Here is a 24,873-nt window from a genome sequence, read left to right as displayed (position 1 = left end):
TGAGAGATGGGTAGGCAACAGGTGAGTGAGATTGGGGCTGCCCCTGTAGGAGGTCAGGACTTCTTCCTGGGCTCGTATTTGGCCAGCACCACCATTCAACTGGGACCCAGTAAAATCTCTTAAGCTTGCAGACTTGGAAAGGGAGGAAGGTAGCCAGGCAACGGAATTCCGGAAACATCCTCTGGGTCACGTGAACTTTACTGCAGATCAGGAAGTTATCTAACAGCTGCCAAAAATCTTCTGACTCCAGAGCTCCAAATGTTGACTGTTTCTCACACCTCACCACCGGAGTCTGCTGCCTTGGGGGTTATTCACATTTCCTATTCCCTTTCTGCTTCAATCTACCCCCACCTGCCTGGTTGCATTTGGCGATGATTTCCTTTTGTCCATTCCCGATACCATGTGGTTCCCATACTTACCTGGGCTGGCTCTTTCCCCACCCACCCTCCGCAGGGGGAATTCCAAATCTCCTGAGGAGGGAAAGCCGGGTTGAGAAAGGGTCAGAAAAAGGAAGCCGAGCCTAAGGCCAGACGTGCAATATTATATTCTCCTCCGGGTGACTTTGAGTCATTCCAGAAAAAAAGTGCAGCAGAATAAGTAATTTTAATGGGCCCCCTCCCTTTCTTCCACTAACGCGCTAACTCCCAAGTCCTGAGCCAGGTTCACGGGCAGGAACCTGGCCTTCTGTGGCCTGGTCAAGATCTGAGCACACAGTAGGCCCTGAGACAACTGATCTTGGTTGACAGACGAATGCTCTGAAGGAAAAGGAGCAACTGTAAGTAAAGGCGCCAGGTGTGTCCAGTTAATTTCAAGCTCACAAAGGAGATCACCTCAGGAGGATCTACTCCCACTTTCAACACATCGCCCAAACACGAGGGAGCCCGCTTCAGCTGACCCATTGAACGGACAGGGCATCATTATGACTTTTGCCGACAGTGTTCATCTCCTGACCCTCGAGGCTCGAGGTGTGCTGAGCCCGCCCGACCGAATTCACACTCAGGCCAGACTCACTCCAGACAACCAGGAGCAGAGACCTTCCCGGAGGCGAGAGTGCAGAAAAGCCGTGTCTTCTGCGCCCAGTGAATTTACGCTAGCTAATGGGGCGCCCGGGCCGTGCCCGAGTACTCGCTACCACGGGTGGGGGCGGGGATGCTGAGGTAGCGCCCTGATCCCCCGCTTCCCGGATTCCGCTTCTCTGGGCGGGCGGAGAGCAGACGCTGACTTGCTTGAGCACTGGAGCTTGATCGTGACTAACTGGAGGGGTCCTGCTGTCGCCCACCCGAACGTTACTGTCGGCTAAAGTTGTTACAGCTCTTTTTCGGCGCTAACCTTCCCCTACGCATTTGTAGCTATCCACAGGCGCCGACTCCGTCCGCGTGGCGCGCACCCCGGAAGAGCTCGTGGAGACCCGGAAGCGGCGGGAGCGCCGACGTCCCTGCTCTCGCGGGCTAGCCCTTCCCGCCCCGCCCACTTGCGAAGCGCCGGGGTTGTCGAAGCCTCGCGTCGCGCGAGACCTGCGACCGCGTCCGCGCCGCCCTCCCGCCCCGCAGCGGGTAGTTTTCCGCTTCTGAGTCCCTGCCGTTGGCGGCTGTTGGCGGCCGTTACTTCCCCGTTCCCGGGAGGAGCCCGAGCGGATTTAGAGTCCTCGGAAGTCCGCCGTGCCGTCCGGCCACGGGTAGAGGGAGGCAAAGGGAAGGAGGACTTGACAGTGGGCCTGTGGGGGGCCATTCGGTAAACTCCAAAGAGCCGAGGGTCCTGAGGTAACTCCCAACTCTTAACCGCCGTCGGCAGGACGCCTCGGGGCCAGCCGGGCCGGTGTCCGCCACGGGAGAGCGCGGGGCCGCGGGCGTCGGGGCAGCACCTCGGTACACGTGGCCGGCCTACTGGGGGCCCGCACCCTGGCCTCGCTGTTTTCTTGTCTGTGGGGCTCAGGCGCGGTTGGAGAAAGAATAATGTCTCTACTTTAAGGAAAAACATCAAAGACCGGGGCTGCGCAATATGGAGCGCACATGGCGGTCTCCGAATGCCGGACCTGCCAAAACATGTTTCGCAGGATTTTCTTCCTTCCCTTTTTGTCCATCCCCGCTCCGCCCTCACCCCAGGCTTTTCTTGTTTTCTCCCCCAGTGGGAGGGAGCCACGGGCTCGCGAGGAGGCTGCGAGGCGATCCACGACCTTTCGGGATGTGATGCTCACCCGGGAAGGGGCTGGGGGACCGCAGAGCCGTGACTCGCCCGGGACCCAGAGCAGAAGCTCCAGGTCGCTTCTGGCATTTTACCTGCAAAAGCAGGTAAGTTTCCTGCTGGTTAGCGAGCCCTTAATGTCACGTTACACCAGCTGAGTCCTCAGGCCTCAGCGCCTTGCTCTCCTTAGGTCAGGGCTCTTCAATAGTTAACGAAAATTGAAGTGGAGGGAAGGCAAAAGCCTGCAAACCTGGCTTCAGTTTACTTTTTACTTCAGTCTAAACAAGATTTAGGTGCAAAGCTTCTCTTCCTCATTAACAGCTATGTTAAAATCATTATTACTGCTAAACAGTAGGAGACCAGTATCGCAGTTCTTTAAATAACCTAGCAGAGAGAGGCAAGGGACAGTTGGCTCAAAGTTCAGGCGGTTTGCTTCAGGAATTTCTCAAGGTGAAATCTCAGAATGTGAGGGGTCATTAAAATGATCTAGGTTCAACTTCTGAACTTCCTGGAAGGTGAGCTGGGCCCTAACTAGGTAGTTACTAGCCCAGGGCATAGGCTAGGATGGAGCTGGGGAAGTGCTCTCTCTCCCAGGCTGATGCCCAAGAGCTCACTGCCCCTCACCGCCCTCAGCGGAAGGACAAGCTGGATCATTTCGTCTCTTCTCGCCACTTCTGTTAAATGGATTGCTGTCTCCTCTGAAAAATGATCTCAGGCTGTTCTCCTTCAGCACATTTACACGTAGGGTTAGTATTAAAGGTAGGAGTAAATTCTTGGGGGCTCCCATTTAACAAAAGATCCATGCCTTCGCCAGAACATGCAGCTTTTTCTAATGCGCTACTGATGATAGTGGGGGAAGGAAACACACCGCCGCACATGGAGCTGGTTAAACATGAATCTCATCAAATCTTCCAGTGTCTGGTGACTTATGTGGCTTATATACCCAGACCGGTGGGCAACTTACCTGACAAGCAGTTAGAAAATCTGGACTTTACACCTGGCTTTGCCATCAACCTGCTGCATGTCCCGACCAGTCAGTTTCTCTGGATTTATTTCTCTCTCTATATACACGTTTTTAATTTTTATTACATGTGTGTGTTACATATTTGTGTGTATGCATACGCATGTACTTATGTTATTAATTTTTAATCCTGGTAATCTGTTGGTTCACAAACCCAATTTCTGTTTTTATATTCTCTGATGCTGTTGTATGTATCAACATACAGTGAGTCCCTTACCCCTACCAGATGAAGAAGCAACAGAGCCAACACCGACACCCTGCTGATTCCTGTATTAAGTTAATAAGTTAATCAGTGAATGTTAAACCTGCATAGTTCTTTAGAGCTGCTTCTGCCCCTTCTTCTTGCAGATGAGCACACGAGCCCAGAGAGCTGATTTCCCCCGGTCGCACAGCTGGAGAGCCCAGGATGGCGTCTTGCTCAGTGCCATACTCTGTGAAAATTATTGGAGAGACGGGCCAGGTGAGCATGGGTCAAGTCTCTAGGATATTTCCTTCTACCACCCAGCCATCCACACTCCTCACCCCACTTCTCATTCAGAACAGCAATACCCAGACCAGAACATAATAGTCTTGGGTTCAGGAGTACAAATTTAAAGCAAAACTGGAAGTCAACACCGTGTCACTTGTGCTGCACTTCTTTAAACATTCCTGCTCTATTGTGTGGACTGTGAGCCCACAAGGAGCTTTGGGCCAAGGTTACAGGTCCTCTAATGAGGATACAGCCACAAGTCTCACATGTCTTTAGAGTCTCTTTAGAGGTAGAAATCCATGATCAAACTTAATAAAGGGGCAAAACAATAATTAACAAATTTATAAAGTAAAGCCAATGTTCAGACTAATATTTCACTGATCCTTTTCCCTCACACAACACACTCCCAAGTTATCAACATTGGGTGCAGGTGGAAGAGCTAACAAAGCAATTATCCAGCATTAATAGTAAGATGGTAAAGCTGCTCTTGCTTGCTTTGGGGAAGCACCTTCTTGATGTGAGATAAGGATGTGGGGAACTGTCTGCCATGTTGGAAATTAAGTGTGGGTGCTTTCTCCTGTCTTGGTCGACCTTGATGAGCCTGTTGATGCTGCCTGGCTGGAATCCAGAGTGTTTCAGAGGAACAGTTGTAATGTGTTTCCCATGGGTGTGTAGCGCAACAGGCAGTTTCTCTGCACTGAAGCAGCCTCTTCCTCTCTCACCTGCAGGCTGGGGGACCTTGACAACTTGGAGGCTAAAAGAACCCCACATAGCACCAGGGCTGAGGGGGTCTCCCTCAGCAGGGAGCTTAGGCCTGTGGCAATGGGCCACCCAGCCCAGACAGCCACTCCAGGCTGTTGTCCTAGGTAGGACCGGAGCAAGGATACCCACCTTCCACCTTTGAATCTGGGCGATTATGTAAGGTGTTCGTTGGAACTCTAGCTGTGCAACAGAGTACAAAGGGCTCTCTGCCCATTCCTCCTAAACCTCATCCTCAGGGTCCTGTTCTGGACCATTTCTCTTCCTTTATGAAAACCTCTCCCTGGGCTATAGTCAATCCAAATACTTCCTGAGATGGTTATGAGGATTAAATGAGAAAATCTACTAAACGTGCTTTTCACAGTGCTACGTATGTAGTAAGAACTAGATGCATGTTAGCAATGATTATCGTTATTACCGTTATTGTTTTTATTAGCCATTCTATGGTTTCACGTGACGTTGATGGCATATTTTTCTACAATTCAGACCTCTTCTAGGAGTGCTAGACCCAAATATCCCATCCCTCACTGGAGGACATTTTCACGTCCTAAGTAGATGTACTTAGATTTTGAAAACTCGTCACGCTCAGAACGGAATGTGTTTTTAGTCCCTGTTGCACACTCATAGTCTGTTCTCCTAGGCTCTATGAATGGCACCACCATCCGTCAGGAGCTAGGCCGCAACCTGGCAACTCCCCCCAGGTCCTCCTATTATCTTTCAAATCCACCCTCTCTACCTCCTGCCTCAGTGATGACAGGTACTGAGTTTGCGTCATTCCATTATTGCTCCTACTGCCAGTGTGCTCTCCAATCTGTGCTCCCAGCAGCCGGTGTCATCTTTATATAATGCAGTTTGATCATGTCATGCCCCTACTCTAAATCTTTCATTCATTCTGCATAGACTTCAGGAAAACCCAAATGCGAGCATGTGATGCTCCTCACATAACATCTCCTTTCTCACCACTTTCCCTTCACACACGCTGAGCCCTGGCTCTGCTGAACTGTGTTGAACAGCCCAGTTTCTTTTGCCTTCATGTCTCTGCACGTGTTGTCCCTCTGCCTGCTGCACACCTTCCTCCTCATCCATAAGGTAGAAGGATGTCATTCTCCTTGTCCTTCAAGATTCCACCTGGGTGTCTGCTCTTTTTGGGCTCAGGCCGACTACAGAGTTTATATTCTACAGGAGTGTCATTTCTCTCTTTTCCACTAGGTGTGAGTTCCCGAAGGCAGTAGAATAGGTCTTTAATCTTTGTGGCCACAATGCTTTACTGGCATACAGTGGGTGTCCATCACGTGTTGGCTGAATATGAGAATGGCCCAGAATTAGAATGAATATCTTTGGTATTATAGCTTCTCATCATCAAGATTTGGGGCAAGTTATTTTTTTCTGAACTGCAGTTTTTTCACCTGTAAAGTGGGGATTAATGATGCCCCCTAATGTTGTGAGGGTTAAATGAAAAGTGAATGCCAAAGTCTCCAGTAAACTGTGTAGCACCGTACCTGAGTCATTATTATAATAAATGCAAACCCACATTTCCCGTGCATGTCCACATTTCCATTCATGCACGTAATGTGTGCCTGTTACATGCATCCATGTGTCTGTTGGTGCACCTTCATGGTTACATGGAAAAGCAGCTTCCAAACATACCTTTCTCTAGATCCTCCCCCCTTTAAAAGGCCAGCTGAAATAGGTGGATAGGTAATTACTTTAGATAACTAGTTCAGGTTTAGTAGTAGTGTCCTCCATTGTCCTTCTGTGAGTTCCTCACATCCATGCACACAAACAGTGCAGATTTATAGAGCTCTGAATGGGTGTTAGAGTCCATTACCATTTTTATTACGACTATGATTGTACTTTTCTACTAAAGCTGTAACGTCGAAAGCACTTCCCGGTGGGCTTTTGTTTTATTTTCACATAGGTCACTTGTAGCAGTTACTGAACATGTGGTTTTCCCCATTTTGCATGTGAACAAACCCAGGCACAGGGGGTTCCTTTAACAAGCTGCCCCCTTTCCAGTGCTGCAGCTGCGTGGAGATCAGAGCCCCTTCTCCTGTCTCCTTTCTTTTCCCGCAGGTCAGTGTAGGAAGTTTGCGCAAAACAGCTGATCGGTAAAACCAGCCAGAGCCCATCAAGGCGTAAATTGACCAGTGCTGATAATGCTTTGAGTTGCCACAGTTATTTCTGCGCTTCGGGCCTGCCCTAAATGTGGAATCCGCTCTTCTAACATCAGTAGCGAGGGAAATTCCTGGGTTTTCGGTTCCCCGGAGGGTAATTGCCTGTCTTTCCGCGGTGCGCAGTTGCCAACTGCCCGGCCGCCCCAGGGCTTTGAAGGGGGGGCGCCCTGGGGCGCCTTCCCTCCGCAGTGGCCGTAGCACCTCGCCCACTTCCTCGACCTCCCGCCTCTCTTGCTCGAAAAAGCCAGGTGGCGCCAACCCTCAAGCCAGGCCCGAGCCCAGGGCGCAGAGCCGGGAGGAAGGGTGGGCCGGGCTGGCGCTCCCTCCCTGCACCCTCCGCCCGCCCCTGCGCACCCCTGGAGGGATACGAGGTGTCCTGTGTGCCACATGCAGCTTGGGGAATGGAAGCAATTAACGCCATGAGGTTTCCTGGCTCTTGGCGGTGTTTTCGGTGGGTTTTGATTTGGGGAAGGAGGGCGCGGAGCAGGGCAAGCCCGTTCCAATCTGCCAGCATCCTGTGTCTGCCTGTCTGCGCTGCAGATGACGCGCGGGCCCACACTGCGGGGACAGGAGAGGCCCCGGTGTCGTGTGCTGGGCCTACCTGAGATGAGGGACAGAGTCGGTGCAGGTCCGAAAGAGGCAGAACTGGCCCAGCTGTGAAAGGAGGGCTTCCAGCTGCCCTCATATGACAGCTGAGGGTCTGAATCTATTAGGAAAGGCACACGTTTCAGCTTTCAAACCCCGTTTTTCATCCTTGAAATGTTTCCAGTCTTTGAACTGCTTTGATTTAACAGGGAGAAGAGAGAAACTCGATTATGCGATTATATCCATTTACTTGATTTAAACCAAACTACATTGAACAAAAATGTTTGTTGAAACTTAGAAAATAACTGCTTATCTGGTAATGAGAGTTTAGCCATCCACACGTGCCGCTGTTTCAAATCATCACCAAATTTGAAGTTAAGATGAAACCAGTAAAAGTAATTTTTTTGTATTCGTTGGAATACTAGGAGCACAGAGTTGGAATTATGGCCTGTAGCGATTTTAGGATTTTAATTGAAATGACAGTAACACACATACAAACACATAGAGCTCTCAGCAATGCTGGTCACAATGAGAGTGTGCTATTAATGCTGCCTTCTCTGGGGTGCCAGTGGTGAGTTTATTACAGTGTGGACTTCAGTGTTTTTCATACCACAGGTTGCCAACCATTAGTAACTCAGTAACATGGGATTTGACTCGCATTTTTAAAGTGGAATAGAAAAGAATGGAAAATGTTAGAAGGATGTTAAGGATATTCTTTCATAAGTCTTTCTTCTCGTGTATATATACGTGTGTACTGAGTCGCAGTGCAAAATGTATTTCTTATCATGGATTACAGTAAAAAGAAGTTTGAAAGCTATGGTTGTAGGAAAATCCAACAAGGTCCCCATCCATGTTACGCTCTTGAAGTTTGGGGTGCAGGGTTGGGGCTCCTGCCGCCTCCTGGTGCTCTGCAGTGAACTAGAGGGTATATGCCCCCTTGTAGACCTGACACTGAGCATGACCCTCAGGGAAATGAGATCGGGAGGTGGGTATTCAGTTTTTAAAATCTCAGCACAGTGGGTTCTTTCCTGGTTACAAAAGTAATGCTTGATAAGAGATCACATCAGGCCTCAGACCCCGGGAAAAAGATGGGCATGGAAGAATGAGATGGAGCCCCAGGCCTCAGAGAGGAAGGTGGCAACAGGAAGATGGGAACAGAACCTCTGCAGCAAAGTCCAAAGAAGAATTCTGCTTATTCAACCTGGGTGTGGAGGGGGGAGGGGCAGCTGGAGTCAGAAGTCTTGGAATGGGGAGTCTTTGTCTTAGCTTATCTTAGCAGGGGCAGGTAGAATAGTCTTAGACCAATTTAGGAGCTCAGGGATTGACACGGGGCATGAGGAATGCTTCTGTCCCTCATCTTCCTCTCCGCCCCAGTGTCTAAGGGGAGCAGATACTACAAGACTTTGATTAAACCGTGTTTACTAGAGGGGTAGGTTTTTTGTTTTAAGAGTCGATGGCTCCCTTTGGCTTTTGCTCCAATTTCCTGGTATAGGAGCCTGTCCTCTGGAATGTCAGCCAGGCCTGTCTTTTTTCCACGCCAGATACTGGGATTGGTTACCTGAGCCAGATCCAGATTGGGTATGGCCTCCCTTCTCTCTCTTCCCCTGCAAACATGCTGGTCATTGCTTTGACCCTGTCCCACGTGGTCAACCAGAGGGAAAGGAGACGTAGATTTGGACTTTGGGGCAATGGACCTAGCCCAGGCTCCATCTTAGCCTGACCAGACCTCTGCTGAGATGTATGCCATGTTCACCCCTAGTAATCAGGTGGGCATTGTTTCCACTTTCTCTTGTTCCAGAAATGTCTAATTCCCAACGGCAGGGGTTCTCAAACTTTGGGGTGCAGCAGAATCAGCCGGAGGGCTTGTTAAGCTACAGATTGCTTGGCTCTACCACCCGCCAGCTTTGATGCACCCAGGCTGGGGTGCGTTTCTAACACACTCCCGAGTGATGCCGATGCTGCTGGCCCAGGACCAGACCTTGAGAACCAAACCAGCGGTCTGTTTTGAGAAGGGTGTTGGGGGAGAAGGTGACTGGCAGGGCAAGAGGAGAGCCCTCCTGAGATCTTGGCCTTAATACCACCTTAATTCCATGAAGCCTGCCTGCCCCTGCCCCAAGCCAGTCCCCTGACAGTCAAGGCTGCCAGGGGATCACATCTGGAGGAGGGTGACTCAGTAACAGCGGCTCTGACTGGTTAGTTTGGGGACTCTCCATCTTGAGGGGACTCAGGAGAGGAGGGGTCCAGGGCACCTTACTCTTGGCAGCCACTGAGGACTGTGGTTGCCTGTCCCTGGAGGAGAGCCATGCTCTTGCCGATGGAACTCCTTGTGCTGCAGGGCCTGGGGTACACAAACCAGAATTCCCAGTAACTTCTGCAGCCAGAGGCAGGATGCAGGGCAGGTTCTGATAATGAAATGCAGTCACATAAGATTTGAAAGGCAGAAAAGAGGAGGACGCTGTCTTTCCTCAGCTGTGTAGGTGCCCAAGAAGGCTCTGGAAGGCATGAGTGTGGGCAGTGGCTGCATCCCATGGCCCGCTGCCTGGTCCCCAGCTTAGAGGGTATGGGGGCTCTCACGGCTGCTCCTCCAGCCCTTCCATGTGATAGCTTGTATTAAATCCCTCTGAGCTTGAAAGATCTGGAGTGTTTTCTGTTTCCTGTATTGAGCCCTGACTGACATGGGGAGAGGACGGTCTGGGCACAGAGTATGGCGTAGACCCTGCAGCTGGTGAGGTGACCGTCCTGGGCGGGGGGACCTTTGGGGGTGATGAGCCAGGGCCAGGAGAGCTTGCCTGCTGACCTGAAACCCGCAGCTTGTTCTGCCTCTCTCACCACAAAGCCTCCCTTCTCCCAGCTTCCCTCTCTGGATTTTGCAGCAAAGCAGGAAAACCAGCAATTTTTTTGAGAGTGTAGGCACACGTTTTCTCTAGGGCTCCATGACTGCTCTGCCCATTTTGTTAGTTAATTGAATATTGTCCTGTCCTGTGCTCTAATTTCTGGGCATTCACTCCGCAGTGAGCCTTTACCCTAGTTAAGGGAAGAGAGCGAGTTTTTGGTTTCCAGCCCGAGACTGAACAGCAAGTGACTTGAGCAAGTCAGCCTGGCTCAGTGTGAACGCAGTGCTGGATGGGCGCTGCCGATCCTGGCCACAGTGGCGGACTCTGGGGCCACTTCCTCCGTCTGCCTTGCTGCCTGGCCCCACCTTAACGCCCTGAACTGCAGCTCTTATTCCGGAGCTGATTCTCTGGCTCAGCAGTTCTTCCTGAGCAGAGACAAGACTGAATATATGTCCCTTACTGATTGTTGTCCAGAAGGACTTGGTTGCTCTGGTCTCACTGCTCTCGGGCGCCGTACCCCCTCCCTGCAGGAGGAGACGTCTGCTGCACTTGGGTGTGATCATGTGAACTTGCTCTGGCCAATGAAGTGGGAGTGGAAATGACTGCCCTTGGTCTGCACTTGGTCTTTAGTCCCTCTTGCTACATGCCAGCAATGATGTAGATAGAGGCAGCGCCGCAGTGATGACTGGCTGCAGGAACCCAGGAGGGACATGGTGCTAAAACTTTCAAAAAATATTAATTCTGTATTAGTTTATTGATTTCTGTGAAGTGGTTGGGACTTTAGAGGCCTAATACATTGCACCTCTCACCCCAGCCCAGGTTTAGCCCAAAAAGGCCGGTCGTTCTTCCAAATGCACCAACGGGCTAGGTCAGGAAGGGGTGCAGGGAGTTACTCTACAGGCGGTCCTGTCCCCTGAAAACTTCGGGGGAGGGAAATAGGAGAGGTTTCTGAAGGGATTTCATCACTGTAGAATTGTATCACTCTCTGTATCTGAAAGAATTTGCCAGAAATAGAAATATTAGGAGAGGCCATAAAAACGTTAATTCTTGTCTCATTTTCATTCTTCCATATTTGAAAGCCTAAGGAGGCCATTCAAGTGATGGATCAGGGCATTAAATAAAACTTTAAGCAACGGTAATCCTAACCGATAGAGCAGCAGCTCCATAGTAGGTGAACTGTGGCCTGAACCTTAACAGGGCAGACTTTCTGTCAAGTCTGCGAGGGCCTGGCTCCTCGCTAACTGATGGCCGGTGCTCCCAGCACAGTGCTCTGCTCTGGCTGCTGAGCCTGGGGAAATGGCGTTGTTTTGAAACCCAGTGCTCTTAATGAAGCAGTTCCTGGCCCTGAAACGTGCGGAAAAATACTTAAAAGTGCGATGAAAAACTCGTCTGTTGAAAAGCCAGTGACTTTCCAGGGTTGATTTTTAAATAATAGATTTGTTTTATTTGACACTTTGGTAAATGCTTTAATAAAACATAACAAGGTCAAAGAAATTGTACAGTGTGTTTTATGTCTCACAGCCTGGAATATCTGAACTCTGTGCTTGCAAATGAGCATCATTAGTAGTGAAAATTTTGTTGCAAAATTTTTCATGGACTGTTTTGGAGTGTCAGACTTCAAGGCGCTATCACAGAATTGGCAAGGTTCAAGGGATTTTTACTGACTTAATAACATTTTTCTTTATTGTCTCCATAATCACCTGCTTCATGAACTGTGGCTAGAGCAGATGTTGCAACTGGTAATTTTCTTAGAACCCAAGTGCCATTACGTTTTTCCATCTTTTGATTTCCATCATTTCTGGGAATTGTTAGTAGATGGAATAAAAAGAGAATACATTATAAACAATTCAAAACACTGAAAACAAAATTCCTTGGACCTTTTACAGCTACCACACATGCAAATAAATGTGGCTTTGCATTCCAATGGCATTTGAGTGGGGATTACATTTTCCTCATTAACCTCTTTCTTAACCAAACGGTATTGTTTTTCAAGTCTCTTTTATCGAAATCAAGTTTGACATTTTAAATTAATTCACACTCAGTTCAAGTGAAGAAGCAGAATGTCTTCTTTTGATCCCAGTCATTTGTGCAGTCCTGGCTGAACTGTGCCAAAGTAGGAAGGCCTCCTGGTTTACCATGAAATCGGGAGGTTGGTTGTATTCCTTGCAAAATCAAAACATTAGGGTACTAAGTATGTTTTTTCCTGTCCTACTAAGGAAAGAGGTGGAAAAATTAATCACGGATACACACCTGAGATCTGAAGTGCTTGCCTCCCAATGGCAAACTATTTATAAAGTGAATGTACATACTTCTAATTGAAGGAACAGCCAATCTGTCTTCCATTGGTCATAACCAGTAATCCCTCTGCTAATATGTGGACCTTAATTTGAAGCAGTGGGAATCTTCTCTTTTCTCCAGGAAAGTCAATAGAGTTGTTTAGAAAGACTGTACAATTTCGGTAGGAGGAGAAATATAACTTAAGAGTTTTTAAAACTTCTGTAAACACTTATGCATGTATCTGCAGTTCTTGCCCTGATACAGAACAAAAGTGTACATCGTTTTCATTGTTGATATTTGGCAGTAGATGGTGAAATATTTGTGTGTATTTGGGTATGTCTAAGTAAAATGAGAGAGATGTTAAAATAACTCTCGGTCTGAGTTACATGCACCAATTTTAGGAAACCCTGTAGCAGTTGCTTTCACTATGCTGTTAGCCCTGTCTTGTTTTGTCAAGATTTCTTTTTCTTTCCACCATCTTCTCATGCATTATTTTCAACTCCTGTAATCCTAGCTCAATGTGGCATGAGTTAGAGTTGGAAAGAGAAGCAACACTAGTTTTCTTAGTGTCCACAGTTTCAGAACACACCCTTTCATGTTATTTGACACCATTTTCTACATGTGCTTTCTTTAGAAAGTGGAAATATATATTATTGAGAGTTTGTCAGATGATACCATATTGCAAAATGTTTGCAAAACTGAATTATTGACAAAATGCATGTGATTCCAAAAGGGCCTGCTTGATTGAAAGCAGTTGCAGTATTTCAGCATGAGAATATTGCTCATCCTTTCTGTTTTTAGATTCTACAGAGCATACCTCTGGACTTCTGTCCGCAGAAAGCAGTTTCTACACAGCTAACTTGGAACAGGTTAGAGCTAGACTCTACAGCTTCTATTCCTGCAGTAAGCATTCAGGAAAACTGCTCTCCCCTGGTCATCTCTAGTTCATAGAAGACTGAATTCCCCTGCCTGCCTCTAGTGTCTAACACCACCTACTTCGCGTAATCATGCTTGTGCCATCCCAGCGTGTGCTGTGGTCGCCAAGATGCAGCTGTGCCCTCAGTAGGTCCTTTGAAAAGATGCTCCTTCAGAATTGACTTGCTGTTCACGCCTCAGCATCCCAGCTTGGCTGACACTTAGCCTACTTCTGCTAATGACACCAAAATCAGTTCTGCCACTAACTAGAAACAAGGCCGTTTCCATTGTGAAAGAGTAATAGCCTCATGAAAAGTTGCATTTGCATACTTGGTGATAATAACAATTAGAATTTTTTTAAAAAAATGTAAAGCCTAAGTATGTAATATATGCGATGTATGGTGAGAGAGAATTTTTCAAAAATATAATGTATTTGACATCTCAATTGCCTTTTGACTAACACAGAATTAGCATCCTGAAAATTGATCAAAGAAGGAGAAAAAAATTTTGCTTTATTTTTTCATTTGCAATACACTTCCTTTGTCAAACTACTCTCTTAACTAGTAAGGAAAACCATCCACAGCAGTGTAGCTCATCTTTATTTGGAATTTCAGAAAAGCTACTGTCCCCAACTATTTTCTGAACTTTTCAAAGGACTTTTTGCTGTCTAGCTTCATCTTGTTTAAAGATGTTAGAGCTGTGTTGAGATTAATATCAACAATCAGAAAGTAATATCATAGTCTGGTTGTCATTGTCCTGTGTAGACATGGTAGAACTAGATTGCCTGTGTTAAAAATTAATGGATTAGGAAAGAGAAGCATTCGGACTCTCAATGATGGGGGCTTCAGCTATCCCGGCATCTGCCAGATGTCTCATTTTCTAAACTCAGAACCTCTGATAAATTCATGATTTACCTCAATTAGTGCTCTCAGCCCCGGCTGCACGTTAGAATAATCCCAGACTTCTTTTTAAAAAAATGGATAGGCAGGCTCCACCCATTCTACCCTGAGAGCAGAATCTCTCAGGGTAGGGCCTCAGACGTTGGTTTGTTTGTTTTTAAGTGCCCCCGCCCCCTAGTGATTCCAGCGTGCAGCCAGGTTGAGAATAGTTAACCCACATGATAATTTCATCTTTCAGAAGGGAGAGGAAGTGATGAAGAGGATTAACACCCTGCTTCTAATTCTGGCCACCTCAGAGGCTCTGCAGGGAAAATCAGAAGTGACAGGAATCCTGGAAGAGGGCCACCTGGCCATCAGAAAATTCCAGAGAGATGTGGTCACTGCCAGACATACAGTCGGTTAGTTTGAGTTTTTAAATATCTCAGGAAATTATAAAAGCTTGACTTTGACCCCCGGGTCTGAGATTCCAAAAAGAAGCAGAGGAGAGTCCTCAAAATGAACTTCTGATGCTACAGTTGTAAATGGTCCAAAGCGAGGGTGGGTCGGGGTGGGGAGGAGAAGAAGAAAAAGGAAGGACGTAGCCAAGAAGATTTACTCTCTTTGTGCAGGAAGCTGTTTGTTGAGATCAGATATATTTTTAAATGGTGTATGTAAAGTGTGAATGATGATCTGGGAAAACAAGCATGCATATAAAAAAACTGCCAAGAACATGTGAGAAAAGAGTCAGAAAGACTAAATCCAGAAGGAGGCTAACATTCCCAATGATGAAGAGGGCTGTCAGAAACAAAAGCAAGTGTAGAATCCATGCATGGCTGGGATGGCGTTTCATCCATGTTATGTCAGCAGTAAAGATACAAGGTGACCACTCCCTCAGACTATGTTACACTTTAGAAAGGATGGGACAAAGTTTGGTAAGAGGGATTGAAGAATAAGATCACTTAGGAGCAAATGCTCGCTGTCCTAAATAAGTTGAAACATTGGTTTGGATATAACAAACCGAAATATTAATAGAATTTTCAGATGAAATTGCTTTAATCATTAAAAATATGAAGATTGTAAGATGTGCCTGAGGACTGTTCCACATTTTTTTTTAAGAGGGAAGTAGAAAACGTCTTTGAACTATAGACTCAATGACCTGCTGATTCTTCAGTTCAAAAATTCTATAATTTACTTTAAAATGCAGTTTGAATGCAAGACTGCCACGTTAAATTATACCTATGACATAGTTAAAAAAGAGAGCAGAGACAAGGAAGCATAACCTTTGAAATAATCTAATTCAAATTCAGAAAGTCATAACCCTTGAGAATTCGATAAAAGCGTAATACACTCTTGGAGTAGTTAAATAATACAGTGTAACTGACCACTCCAGAAATTAGTGGCTTAAAGCAGCTACTATTAATTTGCTCACAATTCTGCTGTTTTCCTGGGCCCAGCTGGCTGGTTTCATCTGGGATCCCTCAGGCAGCTTCAGTCATCCTTAGCTTAACTGAGACTGGATGGTCCAGGACTTCCTCAGCCACATGCCCAACGGTTGTTGCTGGCTGCCAGCTGGGGTGCCAGGGCTTGTTTACATGGTGGGCAGCCTTCCAGGAGAACGAGGGCAGAAGCAGCAAGGTCAGGGTTTAGAAGTCACATAACATCACTTATCACTTCTGCCTCATCCTGTTGGTCAGGGCAAGTTGCAAGGCCACCCCATACCCAGGGACAGGGGATCACATAATACCTTTAGATGAGAGTTGTTGCTGCTTGTGTGTCTAATCTACCACACCTCTCCTCAGAGAAAGGCTCTACACTAATACACACGAAATAGTTTAATTTCAGGGGATTCATGGACCCTTTCAACCCAAGTTAAGAGTCTTTATTCTAACCATTGGCATATTTAAGCAAGGAAATTGAGGTCCAAAGACACTAAGGACTGTTTGTTGAGTATACAAGCATAGGAGAGTGGGCTCTCACATAGGTGTTACAGCTCCCAATCCTGTGCTGTTTTCATCATGCCCAACTGATAATCACCTCATTATTATCGGAAGTGGATTTTAGCAGTTTCCAAAGTCAACTTTTGACAACCAAATCTGGACAACGATTTAACTCAGATGTATACAGTAAAATATAAGTATTTTATTTGATTTGCATATTCTACACACACATCCAGATAGGAAAGTAGACTGGTTAAAATAAGCAGACTAGTTGCAGCCCCAGCTTTCTGAACTCGCCAGATGCATTTTCCCTTTGTCAATTAGCACGTCATCAGTGGAGCCATGAAAATATCTAGTTCCCTAAAGTTAATCTTTTTTAAAAGCATAACTCACTGTGCTTTTTATTTTAATGAAGAATTATACTCGGTTTTTCAAAGCTTTCATCAAGCTGGTATATTCAGCCTAAAAGTATGAAAACAAATCAGTGTCTGCAGTCAGCCATTAGGTAATTATTCATTCTCTTGCTCCTGTCTTTGTCATTTGGGGTACTATTCTAGCTTACAGTGGTCGTGCCTACCTGGGCTAGTAAATTGGCCATCAGTGGGTTCCCAGAGCTATGTGTTGTAGTCCCCTTATCCATTCCTTTTATGGTTACTCCATGCCTGTGTTCAGACCTGGAGCAACACAGAGTGCTGTGGACATGAATGTCATATTGTCCTGAGTAATGAAATGAGATCCAGGCAGCACCCCGTGACCAAGAAGGCGGGCGTTACCGTAGGTGTGTGATGGCTGCCGGACTCTGGCCGTAAATGTATTGAGCCACACACCGGAACTGCAACGGGGGGTCCCTTGAAGTAACTTCTTTGTTTCTTTTTTTAAGAAGCATGGTGTATCAAACCTAATTAGGAATAGAAAATCACTTCTAAAATCTGTGTCTGTTCATTTTCCTTACTTCATTTGTTTTTGTTTCGCCCTCATCTGGGATTCATTTGCCTTTCGTCATCTTCCACAATGGCTTCTGCAAGAATATCCGTCTGGAAACCTACAGTGTGGCTTGCACCCACTTCAAACATTGTTTAAAATCTCATTTATTATTTTGTACTGTGGTCTCACTTAAAAGCCAGGTTACTGAGACTGCAGAGCACATACCTTTAATTCCCAGGGTGAGAGGGAGAGGGAGCAAGCCCGAGAGTGTGCTGGGGTGGGCTGAGCTAGCGCTGTGAGATGCCCCACAGCAGACATGCCGGGAGGACAAAATTCAGAAGCCTTACAGGCAACTGAAGTCTCGAGACACAGAAAACTGGAAACTGCCCAAACCTGGGCTCCATAGAGGATCGAAATGTGATGAAGACCAGGACTGGTATTTGTTTTTTCCAACCAGAGGTTAGTTAGTTAACGACCACATTCCCAGGATTACAAGGATTTGCCCGAATAGCCAAGGGAACACTTATCTGCAGTAGAATTAGTGAAATGAAGAGGTGGGATTCTATGTGAGCCGCCTGTTACAGGAGACTGTATTTAGAACTTGAAATTAACACTGGGAATAATCGTATTAAATTGATACGAGCAGATGAAAGCTATATTAATTAGGAATTATGTTTCGGTAATTATCTTAAATTTTCAGATACTAAAGTCCAGGTGTTTGGGGGAGCCACTAGGGTTTAACATCATTCCTTTAAAGAAAAACAAAAACAAGACCATGTGGGGAGCATCGCAGGCCAGGAGCTTAATCATACTCATTCAGCTCACTTCCTTGCTCCATGCCCAAATAGAAAATAGGCACCTACAGTGGAAAACTGCTTCCGGGCGGGCTGTGCTGCCTTGGACAAGGGCTGGGGGTGCAGCGTTCTGTAGGCAGGGGGGTGCTCTGCTGAAGCACCTCCACCCAACACGGTGCAGAAACATTTTGTGAACAGAGGAAAAGCACAGTGATAGCGATTGAACTCACTAATGGTGGAGGTCCTCATACGAGTGGAAAATTAGGATGTTCTGCTGAAGGCCCCCACTGGCTCCGTAACCTTTAGAGAGCTGGAGGGAGTGAGGATGGCTTTGCATGTAGGGCTGGAGGTTCAGCTGCAGTAAATGTAACCTTGTGGTGCAACTATGGTTCTGTTTCAAACCCTCATTCAGTCACTTCAAGACCTTTCTCGGTTTCTGGTGTCACACGCAGATTCCGGGGAGGCTTACACAGAGCCAAGACACTGGAGGGACTCATCTGATCCTTCATAGTGTCTGTGTGCTCGGGGGACACTGAGTTGCCCATCAGCCTGGGCTGTTCATGGTCATGAATTCAATCCTGTGAGGTCGCTTCAGCTCCCTCTGCCTGCCCTCAGCTCCTGTGCCTCTTTCTGCCACTTCCCCACCACTCTTGGGCACTCAGCAATTGTTCTTCTGCTCGTACACTCACTGGGGCCTGGGGATTTTGTGAGGCTAAGACCTGGGGTGGCCAAGACATGGCACAGAGCCATATTTGTCCCTCTTCCAAATTCTTGCCATTCTCAGGGCTGTACCAGGAAGCGTGGTCCAAGTTTCCCCTTCTGAGATCTGTGAAGGTTTTGACCATTCCCCAAGAACAGCGAGCAGGGCCTTTCTCAGAAACCCATCACTGCCTGCCTCTCCTGCTGGCCTCCCTTGCTGCTTCTCCCAGCCTAGGAATCTTTTTATGGGCCTCAGGGCAGAAAAGACTTGCTTTCAAGGTCTCCTCTGCCCCTGAGTGAGTTTTGTTTTGTTTTAATTGTGGTAAAATACATATAACGTAAAATTTATCATTTTAACCAATTTTAAGTGGCATTAAGTACATTCCGATTGTTGTGTGACCATCACTGCTCTCCATCTCCAGAACTTTTTCATCATCCCAGACTGAAATTCTGTCCCCGTTAAACACTAACTCCCCATTCCCCACCCCCAGCCCCTGGGAATCGGCATTCTGCTTCGTGTCGCTATGAATTTGACTAAGTACGTCATACAAGTGGAACTGTACAATATGTGTCCTTTTGTGTCTGGCTTATTTCACTCAGCATAGTGTCTTCAGTGTTCATCCGTGCCGTAGCCTGTGTCAGAATGTCCTTCCTTTTTAAGGCTGAATAATATTCCATTGTATGGATGGACCACATTTGTGCAACAATGGACATTTTGGTTGTTTCCGCCTTTTGGCTATCATGAATAATTCTGCTATGAACACTGTTGTACAAGTATCTATTTGGGTCCCTGCTTTCAATTTTTGGAAGGGTCTATACCCAGAGGTAAAATTGCTGGGTCATGTGGTAATTCTAAGTTTAATTTTTGAGGAACTGCTATATTGTTTTCCAGAGTGGCTGAATGCACAGGGTTCCAGTTTCTCCATATCCTTGCCTGTCAGTGAGTTCTAAGAGAGGTGCTCTTGGCACTTGGGGTCAGCCCTTCCTTGTCCTGCAGGATTTTCCCCGCTCTTTAGAGCATCCCTGGCCTCACCCACTATTTTCAGATGATGGAATAATGTCCCCGGTTGTTGTGAAAAACACCTACCCCCCAACTAGTATACAACGCCTTTCAAATATCCCCTAAGGGGTGAGAAGAAGCTGCATAGTTAGAACCCCTGGTGCGATGCCTGAAAGCTTTGTTTCTGGAAACTCAGAAACCTGGAAGAGGCTCTTTTTTCTCTGTCTTGCTGTCACATCCCTTCCTTGATTCAATTAGTAAAGAATGAGGTAATTTAATTGAAAGGAAGGGACAAGAGGAGGAGGGAGGAAAGAGAGAGATTACTATTTCAAAATATTGACTCACTACACAAGGATTTCTCATCTTGTTTACTTTCTTCTCTTGAATAACTACAAATGTTTGTGATCTTTATTTTCTTGTCTAATCAATTTAGATTTTCCAAAAGGCCCTAGACTTGTCATACATGTCCTTCAAAAAAGCATGCGAACTGTATTAACGCAATGAATGCAGTGTCTCCTTACTTTAACATGCTCTGTTATACTACTTCACTTTGACACCAGGCAGGTGGGTTTTCCACCCATCAAGCAATTCTGCAACACCAGCTGGGTTCCTACACTCTAACTCAATTATGATAACTGCCTAGCTGGAGAGAGCATCAGATCCCACAGGTTAAGGGTTCAGTCCTGCAAGACTGCCCCCTCCACTTCAGATGCCAATCATAAGTGCAGGTTGTCACCAGTGCTTTTGACAAACCAGCCATAAATCAGAGGTGCCCACGACCCCCTCCTTGAGTTCAATTAATTTGCTGGAGTGGCTCACAGGACTCAGAGAAGGATTTTACTTAACTAGATTTGGTAATCTAGCATAAAAGGGTATAACTCAGGAGCAGCCAGGTGGAAGAGGTGTGTAGGGCAAGGCCTGGGGAGGGCGAGGAGCTTCCGTCCCTCTCAGAGTGACCCCTCTCCCAGCATGTCCACGTGTCCCTCAACTCAGCAGCTCTCCCAACACCCTCCTTGGGGTGTTTTGGAGGCCCCACCACATAGGCACAATTGATTAAATCACTGACTGCTGGTGATTGATTCGACCCCCAGCCCCTCTCTTATTATAAATCACAGTATCCCACCGCTCTTTCCTGGGACGTGATACTGGTCTAGTGACTCATCTCTAGCTGTAGCTTACCCACAGACGAGTGATCTGCAGACAGCTGTGACCTGTCAAGTCTGTTGACATCTCATGACCACAGGTAACTCCAGGGACTTTCAGTTAAATGATCATTAAGTGGCATCCCTTAAAAACAGTGTAATTGTAGACCGTGACCAGTAAATAATCATAAGAATTCACATATCATCATGTGGAGGAGCTACTAGATATTCTAAAATGTAAAGAATTTCTGACTCTTGTTCCTCTTCACTTAACCTTTATGTTTTTAACTTAAACTTTGTTTTTATTTTCCTACTTTCTAATGTTCAAGTGACCTGCTTCCTTAAGTGGTTAAGGGATTTGAAGTCAGAGACCTGGCTGCTTTCAGACCAAGGGATTTACTTTCTGAGTCTGCCTCCTCATCCACAAATCTCTGGATTTACGCAGTGGTTCAGTTCCTTAAAACTGGTAACGTGTTTTTTTTAATTAAAAAAAATTTTGTCCTTTATTTTTTAAATTGAGGTATAATTTATGTATAGCATTATATTTCATATAGTGATTCAATATTTGTATATATTGCAAAATGATCACCACAAATAAGTTTAGTTAACATCACCACCATACATAGTTACACATTTTTTATATTTAACTATAGTTTATTTACAATATTATGTTAGTTTCAGGTGTACAGCTTCAGATTCTTTTCCATTATAGGTTATTACAAGATATTGAATATAGTTCCCTGTGCTATAGAGTAGACCCTTGTTTTTTATGTATTTTATATAGAGTAATGTGTAGAATTCTATATCCAGCAAAAATTATACCTCAAAAGTATAGGAGAAATATTTTATCAGACAAACAAAAACAGCGGACTCTGCAAGAAATGTTAAAAGAAGTTCTTCTGGGAGAAGGAATATGATAAGGTACAACTTAGATTTATATAAAGAAAGGAAGAGCATTAAATAAGGAATTATGTAAGGTAAAATCAAATACTCTTTATTTTTCTTCTCTTTTCTGTTACGGTTTGTCTGTTGAATATAGTTCCCTGTGCTATACAGTAGGACCTTGTTGTTTATCCATCCTGTATCTACTAGTTTGCATCTACCAACCCCAAACTCCCACTGCATCCCTCCATCACCCTCCCTTCCCCTTGGCAGCCACAAGTCTGTTCTCTATGTCTTTGAGTCTGTTTCTGTTTCATAGATAAGTTCATTTGTGTCATATTTTAGATTCCACATATAAGTGATATCATATGGTATTTGTCTTTCTCTTTCTGTCTAACTTAGTGTAATCTCTCGGTCCATCTATGTTGCTGCAAATGGCATTATTTCATTCGTTTTTATGGTTGAGTAGTATTCCATTGTGTATATGCACCACATCTTCTTTATCCATTCATCTGCTGATGGACATTTAGGTCATTTCCATGTCTTGGCTGTTGTGAATAGTGCTGCTGTGAACACTGGGGTGCATGTATCTTTTTGAGTTATAGTTTTGTCCGAATATATGCCCAGGAATGGGATTGCTGGATCATATGGTAATTCTATTTTTAGCTTTCTGAGGAACCTCCATACTGTTCTCCATAGTGGCTGTATCAGCTTACATTCCCACCAACAGTGCAGGAGGGTTCCCTTTTCTCCACACCCTCTCCAGCATTTATTATTTGTAGACTTTTTAATAATGGCCATCCTGACCAGTGTGAGGTGATACCTCATTGTAGTTTTGATTTGCATTTCTCTAATAATTAGTGATGTTGAGCATCTTTTCATGTGTCTGTTGGCCATCTGAATGTAATTAAATAATGCTTAGATTAAAATAATTTTCTTCTAAGGAAAAAAGACAAAGCAAAAGATGCATTCCAGTCGAGAGGAAAAATGTTAGCTATGCCTCCCTACCTTGGGGTATTACATGAACATGAACAGTTAGGCAACAGTCTAAGTGAAAATACGTAACAGTTGAGTTTATAAATTTTTTAAAATTTATAAAATAAATTTTGAAGTCACTAACAATGCCAGGTGGAGTCACAGGTGACGTTAGCCCAGCCCCATTATTCTAGAGCTTCCTTACAAGAGTCCTTGCCTGCGAAGTCCCTGCACCAAAACATTCTTTAACTTGGGGGCCTTGCTCTGTATTGTTTACGAGCAGTTACTGAGAGAGGAGCTGGGCATCCCTGTCCAACTGAACCTCCATTTGGCTCCTTTGTTCTTTGCAAAAACTTTCACTTCTTTATCTGTGGGATCCTCAGTTATTAAACAACTTTTCTTACTCCTGGTTTCATCTAAAATTACAGAATAAGTAGCTCCTGAGGAAGCACAGGAATCCATAGAGCCTACTCGCAGGCTATCAGGATAACCTTGGTGTCAACAGACAGGTGGCAACCGTCTGAGAAAACCCTGACTCCTGGCCGGGCTTCGGAAGGACTAGCGAGAAAATCAAAACATTTCTGCAAACGTTATTAAATGTGCTAACCTGAAATTACTGCTTATTTATTTTCGAAGGTTGAACATTTCTTGGTGATTCCCCCACTCAGAATTTCGGGTGCATGGGAATCAGATCTAAGGCTAACTTCAAAAGGCTGTTGTGAAGATTAATTGAGGCAGTGTATGTAACCTGCCTTGCCTAATGCCTAGAACTAAATAACCATCCAAAAAAAAGCTCTAAAATTGTGATGGTGAAGATAATTGTTCCAATAATTCTAACACTGATGTAATTTTTTAAAAGTTGGTTCAAATCGGTAAATACTCAGAAATTCAAGTTTTAACAGACATGTTTGTTTTTCTAAATCACAAATCTAACCTAAACTATCTGCTGTGATGTCATCATTACCAGCAGGATGTGTTCAGACTCCCCAGCCCAACACACAGAAGCCTTTAGGATTCAGCTACCGTGAACGCCCCTGATTCAGTCAGGAACCCCCTGACTGCCTTCTCCAACCCTCATGCCTCCCCTGCTGCCCAGACATATCAGAATCTTCCGTGGTCCGGTGCCCCTGCTGATCCCTGCCCCTTGGCCATCACACACAGAGCGCCCTTTCCCTTTCTCTGCCCAGTAAACACACTGCCTCATTCTCAGGATCAATCCCAGGATCTGTTGAGAGCCCTCATGTCCCTGCCTGCAGGTAGCTCAGCCTCTTCCTCATGGGCATCCCTCCTGTATCTTATAGAAACTTGTCTCTCATCTCTTCTAGCTAGGTGGCTGCAAAATTTATTGTCCAAATAAGGACACTTTTGCAAACAATAGGGAGCTTTTAATTAGTTCATTGGGACTACAGGTGTAAAGGGGTCTGCTCTACGCTAGTAGCATGTGTGGTCATCTTACCATTAACACTATTTCATGCATGCGTGTATTGAATCATTATGTTGTACACCTGAAACTAGTACAGTGTTTTAAGTTTAATTTTTATTTTATATTGGAGTATAGTTGAGTTATAATGTTGTGTTAGTTTCAGATGTACAGCAAAGTGACTCAGTTATACATATATCCATTCTTTTTCAGATTCTTATCCCATATAGGTTATTACAGAATATTGAGTAGAGTTCTCTGTGCTACACAGTAGGTCCTTGTTGATTATCTATTTTATATATAATAGTGTGTATATGTTAATCCTAAAATCCTAATTTATCCCTCCCTACCCCCAGCCTTTCCCCTTTGGTAACCATAAGTTACGAAGTTTGTGAGTCCATTTCTGTTTTGTAAATAAGCTCATTTGTATTATTTTTTTTAGATTCCATATATAAGTGATACCATATTTGTCTTTCTCTGTCTGACTTCACTTAGTATGACAATCTCTAGGTCCATGCATGTTGCTGCAAACGGCATTTATTTATTTATTTATTTATTTATCTTTTGTGGTACGCGGGCCTCTCACCGCTGCGGCCTCTCCCGTTGTGGAGCACAGGCTCCGGACGCGCAGGCCCAGCAACCATGGCTCACAGGCCCAGCTGCTCCGCGGCATGTGGGATCTTCCAAGACCGGGGCATGAACCTGCGTCCCCTGCATTGGCAGGAGGACTCTCAACCACTGTGCCACCAGGGAAGCCCTGCACATGGCATTTTTTCATTCTTTTTTTATGGCTGAGTAATATTCCATTGTATATATGTACCACATCTTCTTTATCCATTCCTCTGTTGATGGACATTTAGGTTGCTTCCATATCTTGGCTGTTGTAAATAGAGCTGCTGTGAACATTGGGGTGCATGTATCCTTTCAAATTCTAGGTTTTGCCAGATATATGCCCAGGAGTGGGATTGCTGGATCATATGGTAGTTTTTTAAGCAACCTCCATACTG

At 45.5% G+C, this 24,873-nt stretch overlaps 1 protein-coding gene across 4 annotated transcripts in view; it reads left to right on the top strand.

Annotated features, from left to right (window-relative positions):
• Window positions 1-1,522: 1,522 nt before the first annotated feature.
• The window catches only part of LOC111185313 (uncharacterized), a 50,367-nt gene continuing 27,016 nt past the window's right edge, over window positions 1,523-24,873 (top strand). The window contains exons 1-6 of one of the 4 annotated variants that reach the window (XM_089912720.1): window positions 1,523-1,675; window positions 2,126-2,288; window positions 3,551-3,662; window positions 13,102-13,169; window positions 14,353-14,512; window positions 20,919-21,055. In XM_089912720.1, coding sequence (XP_089768846.1) covers window positions 2,187-2,288; window positions 3,551-3,662; window positions 13,102-13,169; window positions 14,353-14,512; window positions 20,919-21,055 — 579 coding nt within the window. In that variant the 5' untranslated portion in view covers window positions 1,523-1,675; window positions 2,126-2,186. Of the gene's footprint in view, window positions 1,761-2,125; window positions 2,289-2,775; window positions 2,928-3,550; window positions 3,663-13,101; window positions 13,170-14,352; window positions 14,513-20,918; window positions 21,056-24,873 lie in introns of those variants that run through there. The other 3 variants (XM_089912719.1, XM_089912721.1, XM_089912722.1) reach the window with 3 other exon arrangements.

This window comes from Delphinapterus leucas, chromosome 6 (genome assembly GCF_059928025.1).
Source record: "Delphinapterus leucas isolate spDelLeu-1000000601 "Yukka" chromosome 6, BTC_Dleu_Yukka2, whole genome shotgun sequence".
NCBI lineage: Eukaryota > Metazoa > Chordata > Mammalia > Artiodactyla > Monodontidae > Delphinapterus > Delphinapterus leucas.
The sequence above is the reverse complement of the archived record's forward strand: the minus strand, read 5'-3'. Positions and strand labels throughout refer to the sequence as shown.